The sequence below is a fragment of the Triplophysa rosa genome, linkage group LG6, assembly GCF_024868665.1.
Source record: "Triplophysa rosa linkage group LG6, Trosa_1v2, whole genome shotgun sequence".
Classification (NCBI taxonomy): domain Eukaryota; kingdom Metazoa; phylum Chordata; class Actinopteri; order Cypriniformes; family Nemacheilidae; genus Triplophysa; species Triplophysa rosa.
This window is the reverse complement of record NC_079895.1, coordinates 16,265,063-16,283,105: the sequence shown is the minus strand read 5'-3', so window position 1 is coordinate 16,283,105 and position 18,043 is coordinate 16,265,063. Positions and strand designations below refer to the sequence as shown.

At 37.5% G+C, this 18,043-nt stretch overlaps 3 protein-coding genes across 6 annotated transcripts; 1 reads left to right on the top strand and 2 right to left on the bottom strand.

Annotated features, from left to right (window-relative positions):
* Nucleotides 1-568: 568 nt before the first annotated feature.
* pla1a (phospholipase A1 member A) lies at nt 569-9,162 on the top strand. Of its 2 annotated transcripts, none has more exons than XM_057336406.1 (11): nt 569-959; nt 1,328-1,586; nt 1,679-1,856; nt 4,952-5,060; nt 5,508-5,609; nt 5,814-5,906; nt 6,040-6,225; nt 6,943-7,032; nt 7,255-7,363; nt 7,531-7,686; nt 7,802-9,162. In XM_057336406.1, the coding sequence occupies exons 1-11, from the start codon at nt 899-901 to the stop codon at nt 7,881-7,883; spliced, it is 1,425 nt and encodes a 474-aa protein (XP_057192389.1). In that variant the 5' UTR covers nt 569-898; the 3' UTR covers nt 7,884-9,162. The 2 variants fall into 2 exon arrangements, with proteins under 2 accessions (XP_057192389.1, XP_057192390.1); XM_057336407.1 differs by having other exon boundaries at nt 6,058-6,225; nt 7,802-9,158.
* Nucleotides 9,163-9,195: 33 nt separating this feature from the next.
* On the bottom strand, nt 9,196-15,514 carry popdc2 (popeye domain containing 2). Of its 2 annotated transcripts, none has more exons than XM_057336409.1 (5): nt 13,563-15,514; nt 12,872-13,391; nt 11,977-12,085; nt 11,295-11,841; nt 9,196-9,308 (listed from the first exon to the last, which is right to left on the bottom strand). In XM_057336409.1, exons 2-4 carry the CDS (start codon nt 13,363-13,365, stop codon nt 11,341-11,343), a joined length of 1,104 nt encoding a protein of 367 aa, XP_057192392.1. In that variant the 5' UTR covers nt 13,366-13,391; nt 13,563-15,514; the 3' UTR covers nt 9,196-9,308; nt 11,295-11,340. The 2 variants fall into 2 exon arrangements, with proteins under 2 accessions (XP_057192392.1, XP_057192391.1); XM_057336408.1 differs by having other exon boundaries at nt 12,872-13,674; nt 14,325-15,514.
* A 129-nt stretch (nt 15,515-15,643) lies between these two features.
* LOC130555876 (cytochrome c oxidase copper chaperone) lies at nt 15,644-16,849 on the bottom strand. Of its 2 annotated transcripts, none has more exons than XM_057336410.1 (4): nt 16,752-16,849; nt 16,199-16,336; nt 16,007-16,118; nt 15,644-15,838 (listed from the first exon to the last, which is right to left on the bottom strand). In XM_057336410.1, the coding sequence occupies exons 2-3, from the start codon at nt 16,315-16,317 to the stop codon at nt 16,034-16,036; spliced, it is 204 nt and encodes a 67-aa protein (XP_057192393.1). In that variant the 5' UTR covers nt 16,318-16,336; nt 16,752-16,849; the 3' UTR covers nt 15,644-15,838; nt 16,007-16,033. The 2 variants fall into 2 exon arrangements, with proteins under 2 accessions (XP_057192393.1, XP_057192395.1); XM_057336412.1 differs by having other exon boundaries at nt 16,782-16,846.
* Between the last annotated feature and the right edge of the window lie 1,194 nt (nt 16,850-18,043).

Sequence of the window (18,043 nt, the reverse complement as noted above, 5' to 3'; positions counted from 1 at the left end):
CATATGAAAGAAGGCCGGATTTGACTGAATCTGAGGTTGAAAGAGTGAAAGAGCCAGTGCGAAGTAAAAGGTAAATGTTTAATGTTTGATCAAAGAAACGTCCACACGTCGCGTGAAAACCACGTGCAAAACACTGGCTGCGTCGCTTTTGCCCACTTTCTGGCGCTTTGGGGTCGAGTTTGCGTTCTCTTGGGGTCTGCCGTTACTATCTGAGGCTGAGCATGAATCACGATTGTCGCGCATCAACATTTCAATAACAAACCTGAGTAAACAACCTATGTCCAGTAATGCGCGACGCTGTTGCGAACAGACGGAGGGGGCAAGGTAAAAGTTTTGGACCTGACTTGCTATGCCACTGACCATGTCATGATAAGGTCTGTCGCAGGGGACTAAATTATTATGTTAATTTTACTTTCTGCTCCTACATTGGATTTAAAATCGGGTCTACAATGTGCTAAAGGCCAGAGTCCAGCCTCTAGACAAACAATCAAACCTTTCATCTCTGTGAGGTCATAGGTTTACAGCCAGCTGCATGCCGGGGGTGGGGGATTAGGGGGACAAGCAAGGCTTAGAGTCTCCACTAGCAACAGTTGTTATTTACCTCTGCATGACCAGATGGGTGCTTGGAATTAACATCTACAGTATGCTGACATGAGTTATAACAGCACACCAGGAGTGGAAGGAAAAGCTTGACATCTCACTTAATCGGATATTGTAACAATTTTCTCAGAAGCAGGCATTGTGTAACAGGTTGGGACTGACTATTAAATGCATTTCAGGCTTCTTATGACCACTGCTGAAGCTAAACGAGAACAAGAAATAGGACACAGGAACACCTAACCAGCAAATACTGTTTTCTCCTCTGATTGAGTGCTTTTCAAATATAACCGAGGAAGAAATGACTTTGCAATGGATAAAGATTTTTGCTTATTCGTCAATGTGTGTCACCTTTGCTGTAGGTAAGTACATGTCTCTTCAATATTACACATATTGTAGATCCAAAAGAATATGTAATTGCTACAATTGTGCTGGTTGTATAAAAAAATATATTTAGATGTGAAATGTTTATATGTAAGAGGACAGAATAAAATAGGAGATTGATTGTCTAATACAGGGTTGTTAATTCCTAATATTTATAGAAAAATATGTGAAGTATACAAACTATTTAACCTTCAATAATCAAGTGAATTGTCTCTTTAAAATACAGCAGACATCATACACAGTATGCTGAAACATGTTTTAATAAAGTTACAAACCCTTGTGTTATTATTTAATATATTAAGTTTAGTAAAACAAGATTATAATAATATTGCTCTACTACTTACAGGCATACCCATGAACTCCCACACATCTTATAATATTACAGAGGGTGAAGAAACATCTCGCAACAAGTGTGCCGACTTCAACAGCACCACTTGGCTGGAATACAGTCAAGGCACCAAGCTCATGGTTCAATACCTTCTGCTTACACGACAGAATGCAAACTGTGCCAGTCTCTTCTCACAGGACTGCCTCAATCATACACAGAAACATACCGCATACTTCAACTCATCACTCCCCACTAAAGTCATCGTTCATGGATACAGGTAAAGTGTTTTGTCATATCCTCATTTTGTTTGAGGAAAGAAATGATTTATTCACTTTTACACAGTTTTAATTTACTAGTCGCCTCTTTCAGGGCCCTGGGCAGTAAGCCCTCTTGGGTAAGTGGTGTAGCCCAGGCGCTGCTGCAGGAGGAGGATGTGAACGTTCTGGTGGTGGACTGGGTCTACAGAGCATCATTCGCTTATAACCTGGTGGTAGAGAACTACAAGGAGGTGGCAGTGCAGATATCAGTTCTTATTAATCAACTTACAGTAAGAATCTGATTTCTTTTATTATATCCAAACTGCTATAATACTTTAGAACCCCGGACAGTTCCTTTATGAAAATAAACAATGGTTTTTAATGGTGCTACGTGCAGTGCTTAATTTGTAAATTCCGAGGTGCCGGAATAAGGGGGCGTGGCAGATCCGGCAGGAGAAGTAACGGAATGTGCAATCTCTGTGGGGTTTTCTATCTAACTATTTAGATGTTTTGAAAATGGAAACAGACATGCTAAAATAATCTCAGAATTATCAAAGAAATTTTACGGGATTTTATCTTGAGTTTGCATGCCTTCAAATGCGCGTTAAGGTGATGGAAACAGTTTATTGTCATAATCATGATGTTGAGGACACCGCCCTCAACATTTGTGTAGAATTCAGAAGTTTAACGTTAAATTTAAATTACACCTGCGGGTGCAGGTGGAGGCTGCCATATATAACGTTAGGTATATTATGCTTTAATCATCCATTGACCGTATTTCATCAGTTCTACTGCGTCTCTTCGCAGCATTTGTCCAACAACACAAATATCTCTCTGAAGTGCCCATCACGACAAGTTCCCTTCAATATATAATGCAAAACACGAATAAATATACGCAGAATATTTGAAAATTAACAGATTAACAAAACGAAAGGGAAAAACGGTTAACAATATGCTGCTGAGTTTTGTTTAGTTTGTAATAAGTTAAAGGAAAGGAGATGACAGGGCGCATCCTGTAAGTTTTCTTTATTTTGCAAAAGCACTTTTAGTGCAAGTGTACACGACTTGAAGTAGCTAACTTTGCAGTATCTAATGACGTACTCATAGTCATATCTGTTATCTGATAATCATCACAGAGTTTTTTAAGTTGTTTCTGCCGTTACAACAGCTCAAGCGATTGCGTCGGCGCCTAAAGGCGCGGGTATACTTGACTTTCCACGTCCGTGTCCGTCTCGCGCACAAACAAATGAGTATGTATACTCCACCAGACCGTCAGAGGGCAGAACTGAGCTGTGTTATTAAAAGGCCCACTGCAAATTAATGATAGAAGAAGTGTGGCTCCACCATTGCAGACGACAGAGATAACAATTAGCCATGCACATCTTTATACTCTCTTAAAGCGGCCCTAACACACGCGGTTTCTGCTAATCTCATATGAATCTTGAGTACCTATAGAGTAGTATCGCATACGTCGTATCTTAGAAGAGTATTTAGTTAGATCACATTTATAAAAGATAGATAAAGCTGTACGATTTTTTCCGAAAGCATACGGGGCGTACAGGGCTGAACTAAAGCACGTGCGCACCCATTGCCAACAAAACACAGACATCAGTTTCACTCACCGCATGCGGTTGATGTCCGGCATCTTTTAGCGCTGGGACGGCTCCATATATCAGTTTCAAACGATCTCCAAATCCAGCGTTATATCCACCATTTATATAACATTCATCACCCAAATACAGTGAACAAACAAACACCTGAATTTCGCGAACATATGCTCTCTCTCCTGCACACAAGTGAAAGTGACGTCTGCGCATGCTTCTTCTCCTGCTCTCCTTGCTGCCGCATGCTTTTCTGGAAGAATTGTCCAATAAGGGACTAAGAAAAATTGTTATGAAACGGTTATATATGTTCGAAAAAAACTTTCAGAAACCTGTCGCTGGGGGAGTGTTTCGAGCACAGAAATACTACGAATACGCCCAACTCATTTTTTGATAAGTTGACCATGATAAGCATGAGAAGACAGCACGTTTAACATTGTAAAGAAGTCAGAATGCATGACACACCGTTGCAGCATCCCTTTAAGATTGAATTATATAAATGCAGATATTTTAGAATCTCCTCACATGGTCGTCGAATTCGTTCTCCATGTACTCAAAATCTTTGTTGTAGTGTTTTGGCTCCTCGGCTTCCGCATGTTGCTTTTATATCGGTCTTCCTCGAGTGTGCGGACCCTTCTGATGATGAAAATTCCGTCATGCGGACGCCGCGGGAACGTGGACAGACGGACTATACCTGCGGCTTTACGCGCACACACAATTTTCCAGCATCTTGACAGCCTGTTCATTATCAAAATAAAATAGGTATTACCATTATAATTATTATACGTGGATTTTAATTAAATAAATGCATGCAACAGGTCAGCACGAACGTTTTCCATTAGCACTTGAGGAGAGGGATCTGCTAAATGAGGTGCCTGATCGGATTTCGGAGGTGCCGGATCCAGCTTGTTCCGGCACAAATTAAGCCCTGGCTACGTGTAATATTTAGGAGGATCTACTGACATAAATGCAAAATAATATACATAATTATGTCTTCAGAGGTGTATAAAGACCTTACATAATGAAGCCTTATGTTTTTCTTACCTTAGAATGAGCTATTTCTATCTACACCGTGGGTCCCCTTGCATGGAATTCACCATGTTGTTTCTACAGTATCCCTAAACAAAACAAACTGCTCTACAGATCGCGTTTCGTAAATATGTTATCTCTTTCGGCAAGAAGCGAAAACGTGATGACAACTTTTGTCCTGTGTCAGCCACAGTAGTGCTTCAAAAGGGAGGGGTGGAGTGAGCCATTGGTTGCAATTCGCAACCTCACCGCTAGATGCCGTTAAAATTTCCACATTGCTCCTTTAAAGTAACCCAGAAAATGTTTAGATTTTTCCCAACAATGTGTTAAAAGAAACCAGCATTTCGGGTTGAAATTTATAACCCAACTGTTGGGTTTGTCCCTTTTTGACCCAACGCCGGGTTGACAATAATCCAATATTCTTAGTGTTTTTTGGTATTTCTATAGTTTTACTACAAATGGTTAAATAAGGTTCCTTTAGGTAGACAGTAGTCAATTTGTGGGTACTATAGTTTTACTACAAATAATGTACTAAAACCATGGTTAAGTTTCATGAGATGCATAAGATCAAAAGAATTCTCCTGTTAAATAAATCGTAAACTGCACTACCATAAAATCTGTCCATATGTGAGTTTAAAAATACTAGACTCACATAACTTGTTTACTCAATGATCAATACACATGGAATTTGAAAACACAGTATGAAGTACATATATTTTAGCATTTAAAGATATGTTTTTGTGTGTCTATTTCAGAAGTATGGAAGCACGCTGGAGTCTTTTCATTTCATTGGTGTGAGTCTAGGAGCACATGTGTCTGGATTTGTGGGGACCCTGTTTGAAGGCAAGCTGGGTCGAATCACAGGTAATATATGAAAATAATTCTGAAACGTATTGGAAATAATAATATTAAAATAATATATTAATGATATATAAATATAAAAAGATAATAAACATGCCATCAGTCTTGAAAAAGCCCCAAAGTTAATTTTGGCCAGATGAGAGTAGAAGAGATGTTAGACTTGTGAGTGAAACAAAGAGCAACACTAAAACATACTAAATGAGGCTTTCAGAAAAAAGCAGAGACTGAGAGAGAGCACTCCAAATAAACAATGACGAATTGTTCAGTCACACACAGCTTTGAAAACAAGACATTTTTGACAAATCAGGATACACTTCTGTTTAAATGAAAATTTTGTTTACACACAATCATAAATTTGCTTAATCCTGTTAAATTGAGACAAATTTTGGTCTGATAAAAATGTATAGTTTACAGATTATATATCTGAATCTTTTGGTTCCTTGTCTCCAGGTCTGGACCCAGCGGGCCCAATGTTCAAGAGCGCTGATCCGTATGACCGTCTGGATTCATCCGATGCTTTGTTTGTTGAGGCCATCCACACAGACTCTGACTGTAAGATAAAATAGAGAGCATAAGCAGGTGTTCTGATTTATTTAGATAAACAGTTTAATATTATCACATGTACAGTATAGTGCTAATGGACTACATTTCTTGACACTGGCCATCTTGATGCTTAAACCAAATTAGTTCTTATAAGTATGTCACTGCTTTTATTTTCATTGTCATAACAAAACTTTATAAATAACTGTTTACTAGACTTTGGTATATCCATTCCTGTCGGGCATGTGGACTTCTTCTTAAATGGTGGCATGGACCAAGCAGGGTGTGCACGTTCAAGATTTGCTTCGAGTAAGTGGGTAACATAACAAACACTAATAAAACAATTCAGCTTTCCAAAAATAAACTTTGAAAAGTGCACTCACGGTGTGCAATTCACATTGGTCAAGCTTTATGCTACCTGAGAATCTGCCTGTGTTGTCAGTTTTCATCTACTTTCCAGTGTATGGTTATGTCATATGCGACCACATGAGGGCGCTGCACGTCTACATGAGTTCACTGAATGGCTCCTGTCCACTCGTTGGCTTCCCCTGCTCCAGTTATGAAGAATTCCTGGCAGGAAAGTGCATCAGCTGTGATGGTCACTTCAATGGCACATGCCCACAAATAGGTAATCATAAGTTAACAGTAAACACAATGCTTAATTCATACATATGAATACATATAGATGCTTTTAGCAGCAACAACACAAAAAACATTATGTGGCCCAACTTAACTTCCAGTAGACCTCAATCGATAACTGTTGAGTAGTTTTAATTTAATTGAATACAGTTAATATGTAATAAAGAATAATATTAATATAAATTACATTAATAGTCATATTATATAACCATAGACTGTGGATTATAACCAAACACAGACTGGAAGTTAACTTCGGACTTGGCGCGTGCGTCCAATGAAACCGTCTAGTGAAAATATTTTTTCAGAGTTCTTAGAACTTTAGGTAAAAGTTGTAGTCAAATGACTGTTATTGCTTTTAACACTTACGCCGCGGTCACCTTGGACTTTAAGCATGCAAATATTTGTCAGATGCAGCTGCGAATATGGGCGGAGCGTGTATAACATACGGTCGTGTGAGAGTCGTGTATAACATACAGTCGTGCAGGATTTGCGTGCTCACCACATATTTTACACACTAATCTAATCTTGGATATATTTGACCATGACGTTCTTGGCCATTTTGATGTTTAACCAGTCTTGAATTTTTCTTTGTGTTAATGAGCTGTTGAAAAAATATCACTTGAAGCTGATTATGTAAGAAATGATAGGCTAATATTGTCCCACATAATGTACGTCACAAATCGGGGAGTGTGCACGTGTGTTTCAGGCTTATTAAAGAACAGTGGGATAACAGCGTCTCCCCTACCAAATCAAGAGAAAGTCTATCTTCTGACCTCTGCTGCCGCTCCATATTGTGGTGTGTATCACCATACACATATCACATACAAATTAATTGAAAATCGTTTGAATATGCACATTGTTCAATAAAAACTCCCACAGAAACCTAGTATGCAAGTATTTTGATAACAATACAGTGTTATGCAACAGCAAATGAAGTGTTCATGTTAAGAAATGAAGTGACATCAGAAATACAGCCAAGTCATTTCTGACGTTACTCCTGACCTTCACTGTTCCCCAGCACATCACATCCTTGTGGAGTTGAAGGTTTCTCCATTAGATAAGACTGGTGAAGTTCAGCTCACCCTGGTCTCCACAGGACTCCCTGAGACAGAGATAAAACTCAAACTGTGCGTATTGTAATATTTTCTAGATATTAAAGATATATTTTAAAGATATTAAAATAAGTTTTAAATTACAAAAAAATGTGTATGGTTATTGGTTAACTGGGAATATGGTTGTGTTCACATTTTCATTAAAGAAATCATTAACAGTTGGGCATATTTGTATATTACAGAAATACAGATGAAACACAATTTAAAAAGGTCACTGCACACCCAGAGCAGTTGTGCAAAATTGACTCAGTGCAGCTAAAAAACATCGGAGGACGATTCTACAGACAAGGCGAAATTCACTTTGAATATATATGCATCTCTGAAATTCCTCAGACCAGGTAAAAATAGAGTTAACATCTGTAAAATTTCCTTTAACCTTCTTGAAGATTTATTACACACTGATGTGGAGGTTGTGTATCATTTGTTTACTACCGTTTTATGTTTCTTGTGCAGAGGCATAGATCCATTGTGTGTGAAAAACATTAACATCAGAAGAGGAGTTTTGTGGGCACATGATTTTGTTCAAGTTTGTTAAATCAAATACCTGCTTAGGAGACCTGATGCAATAACCAACTTCTAAAGATTTGTGAGACTGAACCACATTCACTAAAAACCAACACACTCAATGACACAAAAAGATACAAGAGAACTGAGGTAGTTAAACTCTGTTGAAGATTTATTTGTGTTTTCATGAAGTGGCACAGTTTAGCCTTTACAGTATGTAAAATAAAATTTCATTTTCTTCTGTTGTGCACAGTTCCAGTAAGTGTAAGAGTAGAATTTCAGCAGAGAGAAATTTAATGCATATATTTCCATTGCGTACTTTTAGATTCGATAGGCAGCAATGAATTACAGAAATAGGGTTCTTAATGACAGCTGGTCATTTAGAAAATAATATATGTTCTCTAATATACTGTGTTACATTCTCATAATTAAAGGTTTTCGAGTAACATTTCTGCATTCTCATGAGATTTTCTGAACTGTACCGTATAAATTATTTTAAAAACCTGAATCTGTTTCTTACTGACAATGAGAAACAATGCTAAGAAAGGCAGCTTTAGAGTCACTTTATCAAGCTTGATAAACAGTTGGCCCCATGAAAATACATAATCATCATAATATGATCAGTATACAGTCCCATATTTTCAGTTATCAGTGCATGATGCTGTAGCGTTACTCATTATATTATAACATTATATTATTGTTTGTATTATATTGACCATTTTGTATAAAACTAATTACTTATCTATCAATGGACCTGCTAAACTTCTATTTAAACTTTGTTTTGCCCGTTTTCACAGACAAAGCTTAAGGCTAGTCCAAGACTAAAATGAATGTTTGAGCTGTCTTAACTGAAATAACTTGCCCTAAATTATCTTAAAATATGTCAGTGCCATTTTTTTGTCTCGAGAGGCACACCAGTAACGTTTTTTTTACTAAGACATTTTTACAAAAGCAACTAAATATACCAATTTAACTAAGGGTTAGTCCTGGCTTCAGCTAAGCCCTGTCTGTGAAACCGGGCCTTTGTGTGTTGTACACAAGCGAAATCCTCCTTCGTGCCTTATAAAGTCATTGTTTTAAGTGTTCCAAACAGATTAAACTATAATATACACATGCCTACACAAATACATAAAACACTCATGCTGAAATCACAACATTGTGGAATCATGTTTGTCTGGTAAATCTGTTTTGAGAGGTTTGATGAAGGTTTGTGAACATTGTTTTGTCCTGTAACTGTCCTTAAAAGTACATACAGTATAGAGGAATCCTTCACTGTGCATTATTGTAGTTGGTAACGGCAGAGAAAGTAAAGCTTTGATGGGGATGAGATTCCAGATTTCGCTACTGCCCATGATACATCGCTGAAACCTTTCCTACAGTTTAGGGGTGTCAGTAGGGGCCAGTGGAGCACATCTTCTTTGGACTCGGAACGGAAAACCTCCAGGAGTATCATTCTCTGTTAGATTTATGGAAAAATATAGACATTATGAATACTTATTTAAACAAAACACTGTAAAACATTCCAGGATGAAATAGTTAAATATGTGTACAGTCATGAACATATTTGGACTTTTTATTTACTGTAGTTTTTGTATTCTTTTCTATACTTGAGGTTGTATTTCTGGACATGATCCATATTTTTCATACGTGAGTGAAGGTCATATCACCAGTCCTCCTCTCACAGCTGCCCCTCTATCCAACCCCCTGTGAAATGCAATCTGTCCTCAGCCGGTGAAGCCAAGTATTTAGAGATGGAGGATTGCTGGATAAACAGCTGGCAGGTTCCATGTTCCAAGCCCTTAGTATTTTACCAAGCCACTGACACAAGTAATGTAGTAAAATAATATCACCCTGCTCTTATAAACTTGGAAAGATCTATCAGAAATAACCTATGACAAACACTTAATATAACTCCACTGCTATGGGCTAAATAAAACGTATCTCTTAAACAAGAAAGTCTTTAAAAACACTAAACAAGGATGTTGTTTTTATCAAACTAATTATGATTATGAAAGACTAACCCTATTTGTGCATTTTTATAAACCAAATTCTTTGTTAATGTCTTTATTATTAATAATTTTATTAGGGATGCACCGATACTGATACTAAGCTCATGTACTCGTACTCGTAAAAAGGCACCGATACCTCATGTGACAGAACTGACAGAAATTTGTTGTGAAATTTGCTTTGAAAGTTTGTGACAAGCACATAAAATTATTTATTATTTCATAATGTATTTAAGGTGGAGTTGTTTGTAATTATGATGTTATTCTATTTTTATTAGTCTCACTGTGTTGTGAACAGGTGCAGGCATCGGTACAGGCATCGGTATCTGTGAGTACCAGAAAAAAAATATCGGTACTTGCACTCTGTCTTTAAAAAATGCTATCGGTGCATCCCTAATTTTTATGTTTGAGGATATCCCCATAAGGACTTCTTGTCAGATATATTTAGCAAACTAAGGAGACAGTCAAGCTAAGCAACATAACATGCACAAATAAACATCCCTGTAAAGAATGTTCAGTTCTGTACTCTCAAATTGTTCTATACCATTTTTTTCTATTTCAATATATTCACTATTCGTTCCCTGCATTCATTGGATTAAGCCAATAATGCTTTAAAGGGACAGTTGACCCAAAAATGAAAATTCTGTCTTCATTTATTCACCCTCAAGTTGTTCCAAATCTGAATAAATTTCTTTGTTCTGATTAACACCAAGAAAGATATTTGGAAGAATAGGTTCTTGGCCACCATTGACTACCATAGTAGGAACATTTTTTCATAAATGCCTTTGTTCTGTTGAACACAAACGAAGATATTTTGAAGAATGTAGGAAATAAAACAGTTCTCAGGAACTTTTAATTAACATTGTAAGTTTCCTACTATGGTAGTCAATGGTGGCCAGGAATTGTTTGGTTACAAGCATTCTTCCAGATATCTTTCTCTTTATTCATCAGAACAACGAAATTTATACATATTTCAAACAACTTAAGGGTGAGTAAATAATTACAGAATGTTTATTTTTGGGTGAACTGTCACTTTAAATAATATCCAGGTCAAAACAAACCCAGAAACAATATGGCATGCACATTGTTCATTGGTATTTGTGCAGTCCAATGTCTATTGGTGCATTTGTGCCTCTTCATGCATAACAGGCTCCGCCTCAAAAACAAACCCAGAAACAATATGGCATGCACATTGTTCATTAGTATTTGTGCAGTCCAATGTCTATTGGTGCATTTGTGCCTCTTCATGCATAACAGGCTCCGCCTCAAACCAGCCCTCCGCCTCAAAAACAAACCCAGAAACAATATGGCATGCACATTGTTCATTAGTATTTGTGCAGTCCAATGTCTATTGGTGCATTTGTGCCTCTTCATGCATAACAGGCTCCGCCTCAAACCAGCCCCTCCCACCCCTCATTCTTTATTTGCGTACTTACATGTGACTTAAGAAGTGGCCCTGTGTTAGCTTCAACACCCCAATCTTTACTTCAAATATTCCCTCTCACTCCCATAGTCCATTAAAGAGCCTGTCATATCGGCAAAGTCCTCCAGAATCAAGCTGGTTGAGTCCTCACCGGAGGGCATTTCTGTGTCTGTGAGCTGGTGTGGAAGTTTGGACGCAGGGGCCTTTCCCTGCTCCCGCTTAGATGTTCTTCCATCTGAGGCTTGGTTGGAAGGTGCTGGATCAACATTCACAACTGTAGAGTCTCCTTGGCTTCCCCTGGGAGGTGAGCTTGCGCTGCCGCGTTCACTGCCCGGTGGGGAGGGGGCAAGAACGTGGTAGAGACTGGGCAGACGAATATCGAGGCGTACGCCGCTCTTGGCAAACAGTTTGTCATTGAGGGAGTAGAGTTTGTCAGCAATGTCACTTCCAAGCATCACAGAGAAAAGTCGGGCAATGTAACGATCCTTGGACAGCAGAAGGTAAAGCCGACGTCGTCGCCAAGAGATGTATTGGCAGTCCGTCTCTGCGGTTAGTGTCACCTGAGGTCAGAGGAGGTCAAGGGTCAGAAGCGGAGTTCAAGGGCATGCAAAATTTCACAACTGTGTAAACATCACATTGGTTAATAAAAAAAGTTATTTTAAAGGGACCATTAATTACAAAAATATTTGTCTTACCTGGAAGTTCCCCTCCTCTGTTGGTCTAAGAGACTCCCACTCTGGAGAGTCAAGAAACTGATGAGGGAAGATATAATGGAGAAACTGGCCTTCTAAGGACACTCTAATCCTGTAAAAAACAATTCATTTAGTTCACCCGAAAATAAAAATCCTGTCATCAATTATTCACCCTCATGTTGTTCAAAACCTGTATGACTTTCTTCTTTGAAACACAAAAGAAGATATTTAGAGAAATTTCTCGTTGGTTTTGTATCCAGAAAATGAAAGTCAAAGGGGGCCGATTTTGTTTGGTTACCAACATTTTTTAAATAGCTTTGTTTGTGTTTTGAAGAACAATTATGGTCATGATCAGGTCAGGTTTGGACATGAATGCGTAAATTATGACGGAATATTTAATTTTGGTTAAAGTATCCCTTTAATGTCAATTTTAGTACAACAAAATGCAAGTTACACTGTTAGGTTAAGAATAATGTCTTAATATTAAAGGAATAGTTAACTTTCAAAATGAAAATTCTGTCATCATTTACTCACCCTGTTGTCATTTTCTCGTGTGATTTTCTTTCTTCTGCAAAACACAAAAGAAGACATTTTGAAAAATGTCGGTAACCAAAAACCGTTGGTCCCCTTTGACTTTTATTTTATGGACACAAACCCAAAGTCAATGGGGACCAACGGTTTTCTGTCACCAACATTTTTCAGAATATCTTCTTTTGTGTTCTGCAGAAGAAAATCGTACAGGTACTGTAAATAATGACAGAATTTTCATTTTGAATGTAAACTATTCATTTAAGAGTTATGTAAAGATGATCAATATTTCAGCTAAAGAAACCACTCAAAGCTCTGTATGTTTATTAAATGAAACAAAGGTGGGCCTCAACACCTGAATAACACTCACCTGCCTGAAAGCAGGAAAGATAACTGATCAATAGGCGTCTTCCCCTCCACAGCATATGTTTCTTCGGCCTCTAGAGAGAGCACTTTGTTTTCACTGGCTGTGGCGATCTCTTTAAACACCTGCACAGGTACATCCAGCGGCAGAAAGACTGCCGTGTACAGCGCAGAAAGCTCCTCGCTGGACAAACCGTCCTGCATTAGCCGAAAAATCAGATGACACACCTGGGCTAAACACTGCAGCATCAGCAGCAGGTTCCACATGAAAACATCCAGACCACACACCGTCAGCCAGCCCCACATCGCCAGACATAGGAAGGCAGGAATCAAGAAACTGAAGATGTACAGAGCCCCATACGCACCGCTGCCGCCCATATAGCCCAGAAAAAGGATGGTGTTGCCCAGATGGTAAATGGCACCTTCAGTGTTGTTTGTCCATCCATCACAGAGTGTGTGATTGTATATTACATTGTCCAATAAAGAGTCGGCACTATTCATGTTTCTGTCTTTGCTATCTCCAAACACTAAATTAAAAACATGTAAAAAAAAGAGTTAAAAAGTAGGGTTGAAAGGTACAAACCAATGGCAGATATAAAAAATGTGCTCCCTCAGCCAGCAGAAGTCTTACTGTTTGCTTAAAAACAGTTGGAATGAAGGCTGTTTCATAAATCCATTCCTTGACATTCAATTCACACCTTGTCCTGTTATATCAGCAGCCCCTGTCTTATTTCCCTCTGTTCTGTTCCCTCTTCCACACTGGACTGAAAACTGCTGGAAACACGGAACGGGACAGGCAGGGGACAGACCCTGAGAAGGATAACCATGTTTGGAATTGAAACCCAAGGAGGAAAGAGCGACAGACAGAGAGCAGACCCACTACTTAACATAACACAATGATGGCGAGGTAGAGTGATTACGATAACAAGTGACACTAAAAGAAGCTTTCACTTATGTACAGTGTCCATGAAACCTCTGCCTGATATCACCACCTACAAGTTTCCCCAAATAAATGGTATACCGACTCTTTTAAAGTAAGAGTAGGTGGGTCTTAGGCTATGGGGGGCATATTTCAAGAATCTGACAGAGGGGTCATGTAACACTGTTTACCTCCCCCGCCTGAACATTCCTGTTTGTAGTTTCACATAACTTGGCTCTGCAACTGTTAGTTGGTTATCAGTGTTGGGTGTAACTAGTTACTAAGTAAATAGTTACTGTAATTTAATTACTTTTCCCTTGAAAAAGTAAAGTAAGGGATTACTGTTATTTTTTCGGTAATTTAATTACAGTTACTTCTGATGTAATTAAACTAAATACTTTGTGTAATTCTGTAAATTTTGTGTAAATAGTAATAAGTAACTAAATACTTTTTGGAGAGAGTAATTTGTACAGTAATCTAATTACACTATTGAATATGTAATTAGTAACTAGTAATTAATTACTTTTTCAGAGTAACTTACCCAACACTGTTGGTTATGTGCCGCACCATTCTGCTGCTTAACAATGGAGTGCAGGACAGACTGTACATTATATAATGATTACATTATTTTTACTTCATTTTAAATTGTTTTTATTATTAGAAAATGTGGAATTAAATAAAATCATGGCATGGTTCCTTCAGACTGATGAAAATGTTCTCACATTCCTGGATACACTTTCTCGCTGTTGTAAAAAAACTGAAATCACACCCCCAGTTATGAGCAAAATAGGGAAGTGGTGGTTACACTTCAAACCACATCCATACAAGGCATTGAGCCAGAAAGTGTGTGTGCGTTTGTGTGTGTGTGAGACAGTTAGGAAGAGATAAGTGGCGCTCTCTTCTATCTTTTTCATATGTGCATATAAATCAAGCAAGACTGTTATAATTATCATTAGATCATTTAGAACTAGCATTTAGCTTACCCTTATAGTTTTAGACACATACTTTATGTAAAGCTGCTTTAAAATGCCTGTATAAACACACCACTTTTCGTGCTTGATAAGAAAGTTATTCCTGTAGTGACTAACTGTTATGGGCTATAAGATCAATAACTGAACACGCACAAGTTAAGCTGCATTGGCTCAGCACACACAAGGTGTACATGGAGAATGAAAGCACTTCTGGGGGTACATCTCAGATTGGAGTGTGCTGGGAGCAGCAGCTCTATTTTAGGCCTGCGTGCATAGTTAAGTGCAGCTGTCACCAGCCAAACGCTGGTGGAGAATTCAAAAGCCATAAGAGTAGAACGCTGAAAGTGAAACACGGATTACACTATACCCTTACAAAAGAATGTGTTTACATGGAAACGCTTGTTTATAAAGAAACAAATGCTACTTAATGCAACATTAATCATTTAACAAGTGGAATATGGCTTTCCTGTAGCTCAGTGGTTAGAGCATGGCGCTACCGATACCAAGGTCATGGATTCGATCCCAGGGATTGCACATACTTAGAAACAAATGTATAGGATAATGCAATGCAAGTCTGCCAAATGCATAAATGTAAATGTAAGTCGCTTCGGATAAAAGCATCTGCCAAATGTGTAAATGTAAATGAAAATTTTAACCGGTATTTTATGTTCTACTCTAAAACATGCACTATGCAGACGTCATTACTCCAAGCAACCTACAGGTATACATTTCAGAGGTATGTGTGTCCGTCCCTACGACCTTGACGCTGCAAGCGCCATGATCTACCAGTTAAGCCAGAGTGACACAAAAACAAAACAAAGCCAGCCTTTTTTATTGAGAATCTATTTGTTTTCAAATAGAAGGTATAAAAGTAGACAACAACTTAATATATCTTGCCTAGGATCTTTATTCATCTTAAGGTTATGTAACAATCACATATGGAAAAAAAGAGACTAAAGTAAGACCATATTTTCCTCTGAGACGTATTTCAGCAGTTTCAGCACTGCGTGTGCCTTACACAGTGTAAAAGTATAAATAAAAATAAAGATCACACAAGGTCCCAACTCACACAGCCAGACACAAACTGCAAAAAGAAAAACGATTACCAAGCATATTTGAAGTGACTAATAAATGTTAAATGGTATAGAGAAGAAATTTTATTGTTTTTCTTTTTTATAACAGACGCCACTATCAAAATGTGTAGGTGTTGGCCATTTTAAAAAGACCTATTAGACACTAAAGATAAACTTACCATTCACTCAATCACATTATTATAGCGTTATATCTTAAAACCAAGCGCCCTCATGCATTCCTTGTGAGCTTCGATGAGGCTTGTACAATTTTCTTCTCCTTTTTCAATTATGCTGCAACAGAGATTGTGATGTTAACTAATACATATAAGTGTAATACCCACAAGAAAAGTTACCAATTGTTAAATCCTCACCAGGCATCTCTTGTTTTCTTGGTCTCAGGACAAGCACAGCACGGTTTTAAAGGCTTCTTCTTCTCTGTCCCTTCTATTGCTGGTGCAGTCTCAACACTGGCTGCTGAAAGGTTCGACATTTTCACTGGCAGGCGCTTTCTAAAAAAAGAATAGTTGTGATGTGTCATATATTAGCTTGAACTTTCCATAATTCACCAGAACCACTAACAGGGTGTCAAAACTAGCAACCATATTACCATGGTACATCATGTCCTGTATTATTAACTGCTAAATTATTAACTGCTCTTGAAATGTTTCAAGAAATCTATTTGAGATTAACTGACGTCACGTTCAGTTTGATAAAACAGCATTTAGTGGCCCGATACCAACATTAATCACTTTTATTTAGCCCAAAACACTTTCATAAATAAGTTAAGGTCAATGTTGTTACGCTAAAATAGAGTTTGTTATGGCTCGTTGTACTGGTACATCTAGTATAACGTTACAACACCCAATAATCTGTTATGAATTAACTTTATATAAAATACATTTTTAAGAGCGAATCTTCACTCACTTTATATAATGCAGAATGTTGCGTACTCACATGTCCTTCCTTACACAACCTGCTGCTGCCGCTGCCAAAAATAACCCTGCGAAGGAGGAAGTTCCGGGTCGTAAAACATAACACAAAGTTTGAGTAATTTAAACTAGTAATTTTTAATTATCTAAACTAATTTACATTCACTCCCAATTTAGGACTGAAGGTAAATATGAAGCGATTTAGATACAAAAAGTCCCATAAAAAAATCAAGCAGGACTTCGAATAAAAGCCCTGTACAAAATAAAGGTCGGTTAAAGGTTTTTTATTTGTAATTTGTTGGTGTCTCGTTACTATTTTAGTTTTAATAAAAACTGTAAATACGTGTCTCAGGAACCCTAAAAGTTAATATATATATATACATATTAAATCTGCAATTGGACTTTGCCTTCATTGCGTTGTAGTGTAATAATAAATAATATTTTAAATTAAATAGCAGTTGTAAACTAGCAGTCACTAAGAAAATACCTATATGTTACTCTCTCTCTCTCTCTCTCTCTCTCTCTCTCTCTCTCTCTCTCTCTCTCTCTCTCCCTCTCTCTTCTTTATTTTTGAATTATTCTTAGCCCTTTGCTCTATAAACCTATACTAGAAAATGTTGTGGTGCCAAATGATTATAGTGCCCTTTCTCTGTTTTTTTCTGCTGAGTTCAGCAAACTAAAGCCCAGCAAAAATAGCGCTGTTTAGTCATGACGTCAATTTGTAGGCCGGCCCAGAAGGCTCACATATGCCTTTTATTCCCTCTGGATTAGATTTTTTTATTCATGGACAAATTCATTTCTGTGGATAACATGACTAAAATACTCTCCTGTTTATCTGTGTTAAGACTCACGGTTATGATTCCTTGTATGAATTATTTTAAAGAATACTGTATATATTTTATATAGAACATGTAAACGCTTTACCACATATGTAATATGCCATAATCTTAATAAATACTTATTTATGTGATTTATGTTATGTATTAATACATCATTTTCTTGTTTTTTAGTTTGTTAGATTGTTTAGAGTTAGATTGTTGTTTGAATAAATACTTTGTGTTTAATAGGCTACAGTTCATTATTTCATTAAAATTTCATTATAATTAAAAAATGATTTATTTAAGCAATGTCACAGCATGACAGTGATTTGGCTTTAGCCATTGGGTCAAAGGTAATCAGATCTATATCACACTGAAGTCTGCAACACTGTCAACACAGACAAATTGAACCAACTCAGTTCTGTTATGCTTAATGTAAATAATTGACGTAAGCATGCATAAATATTAT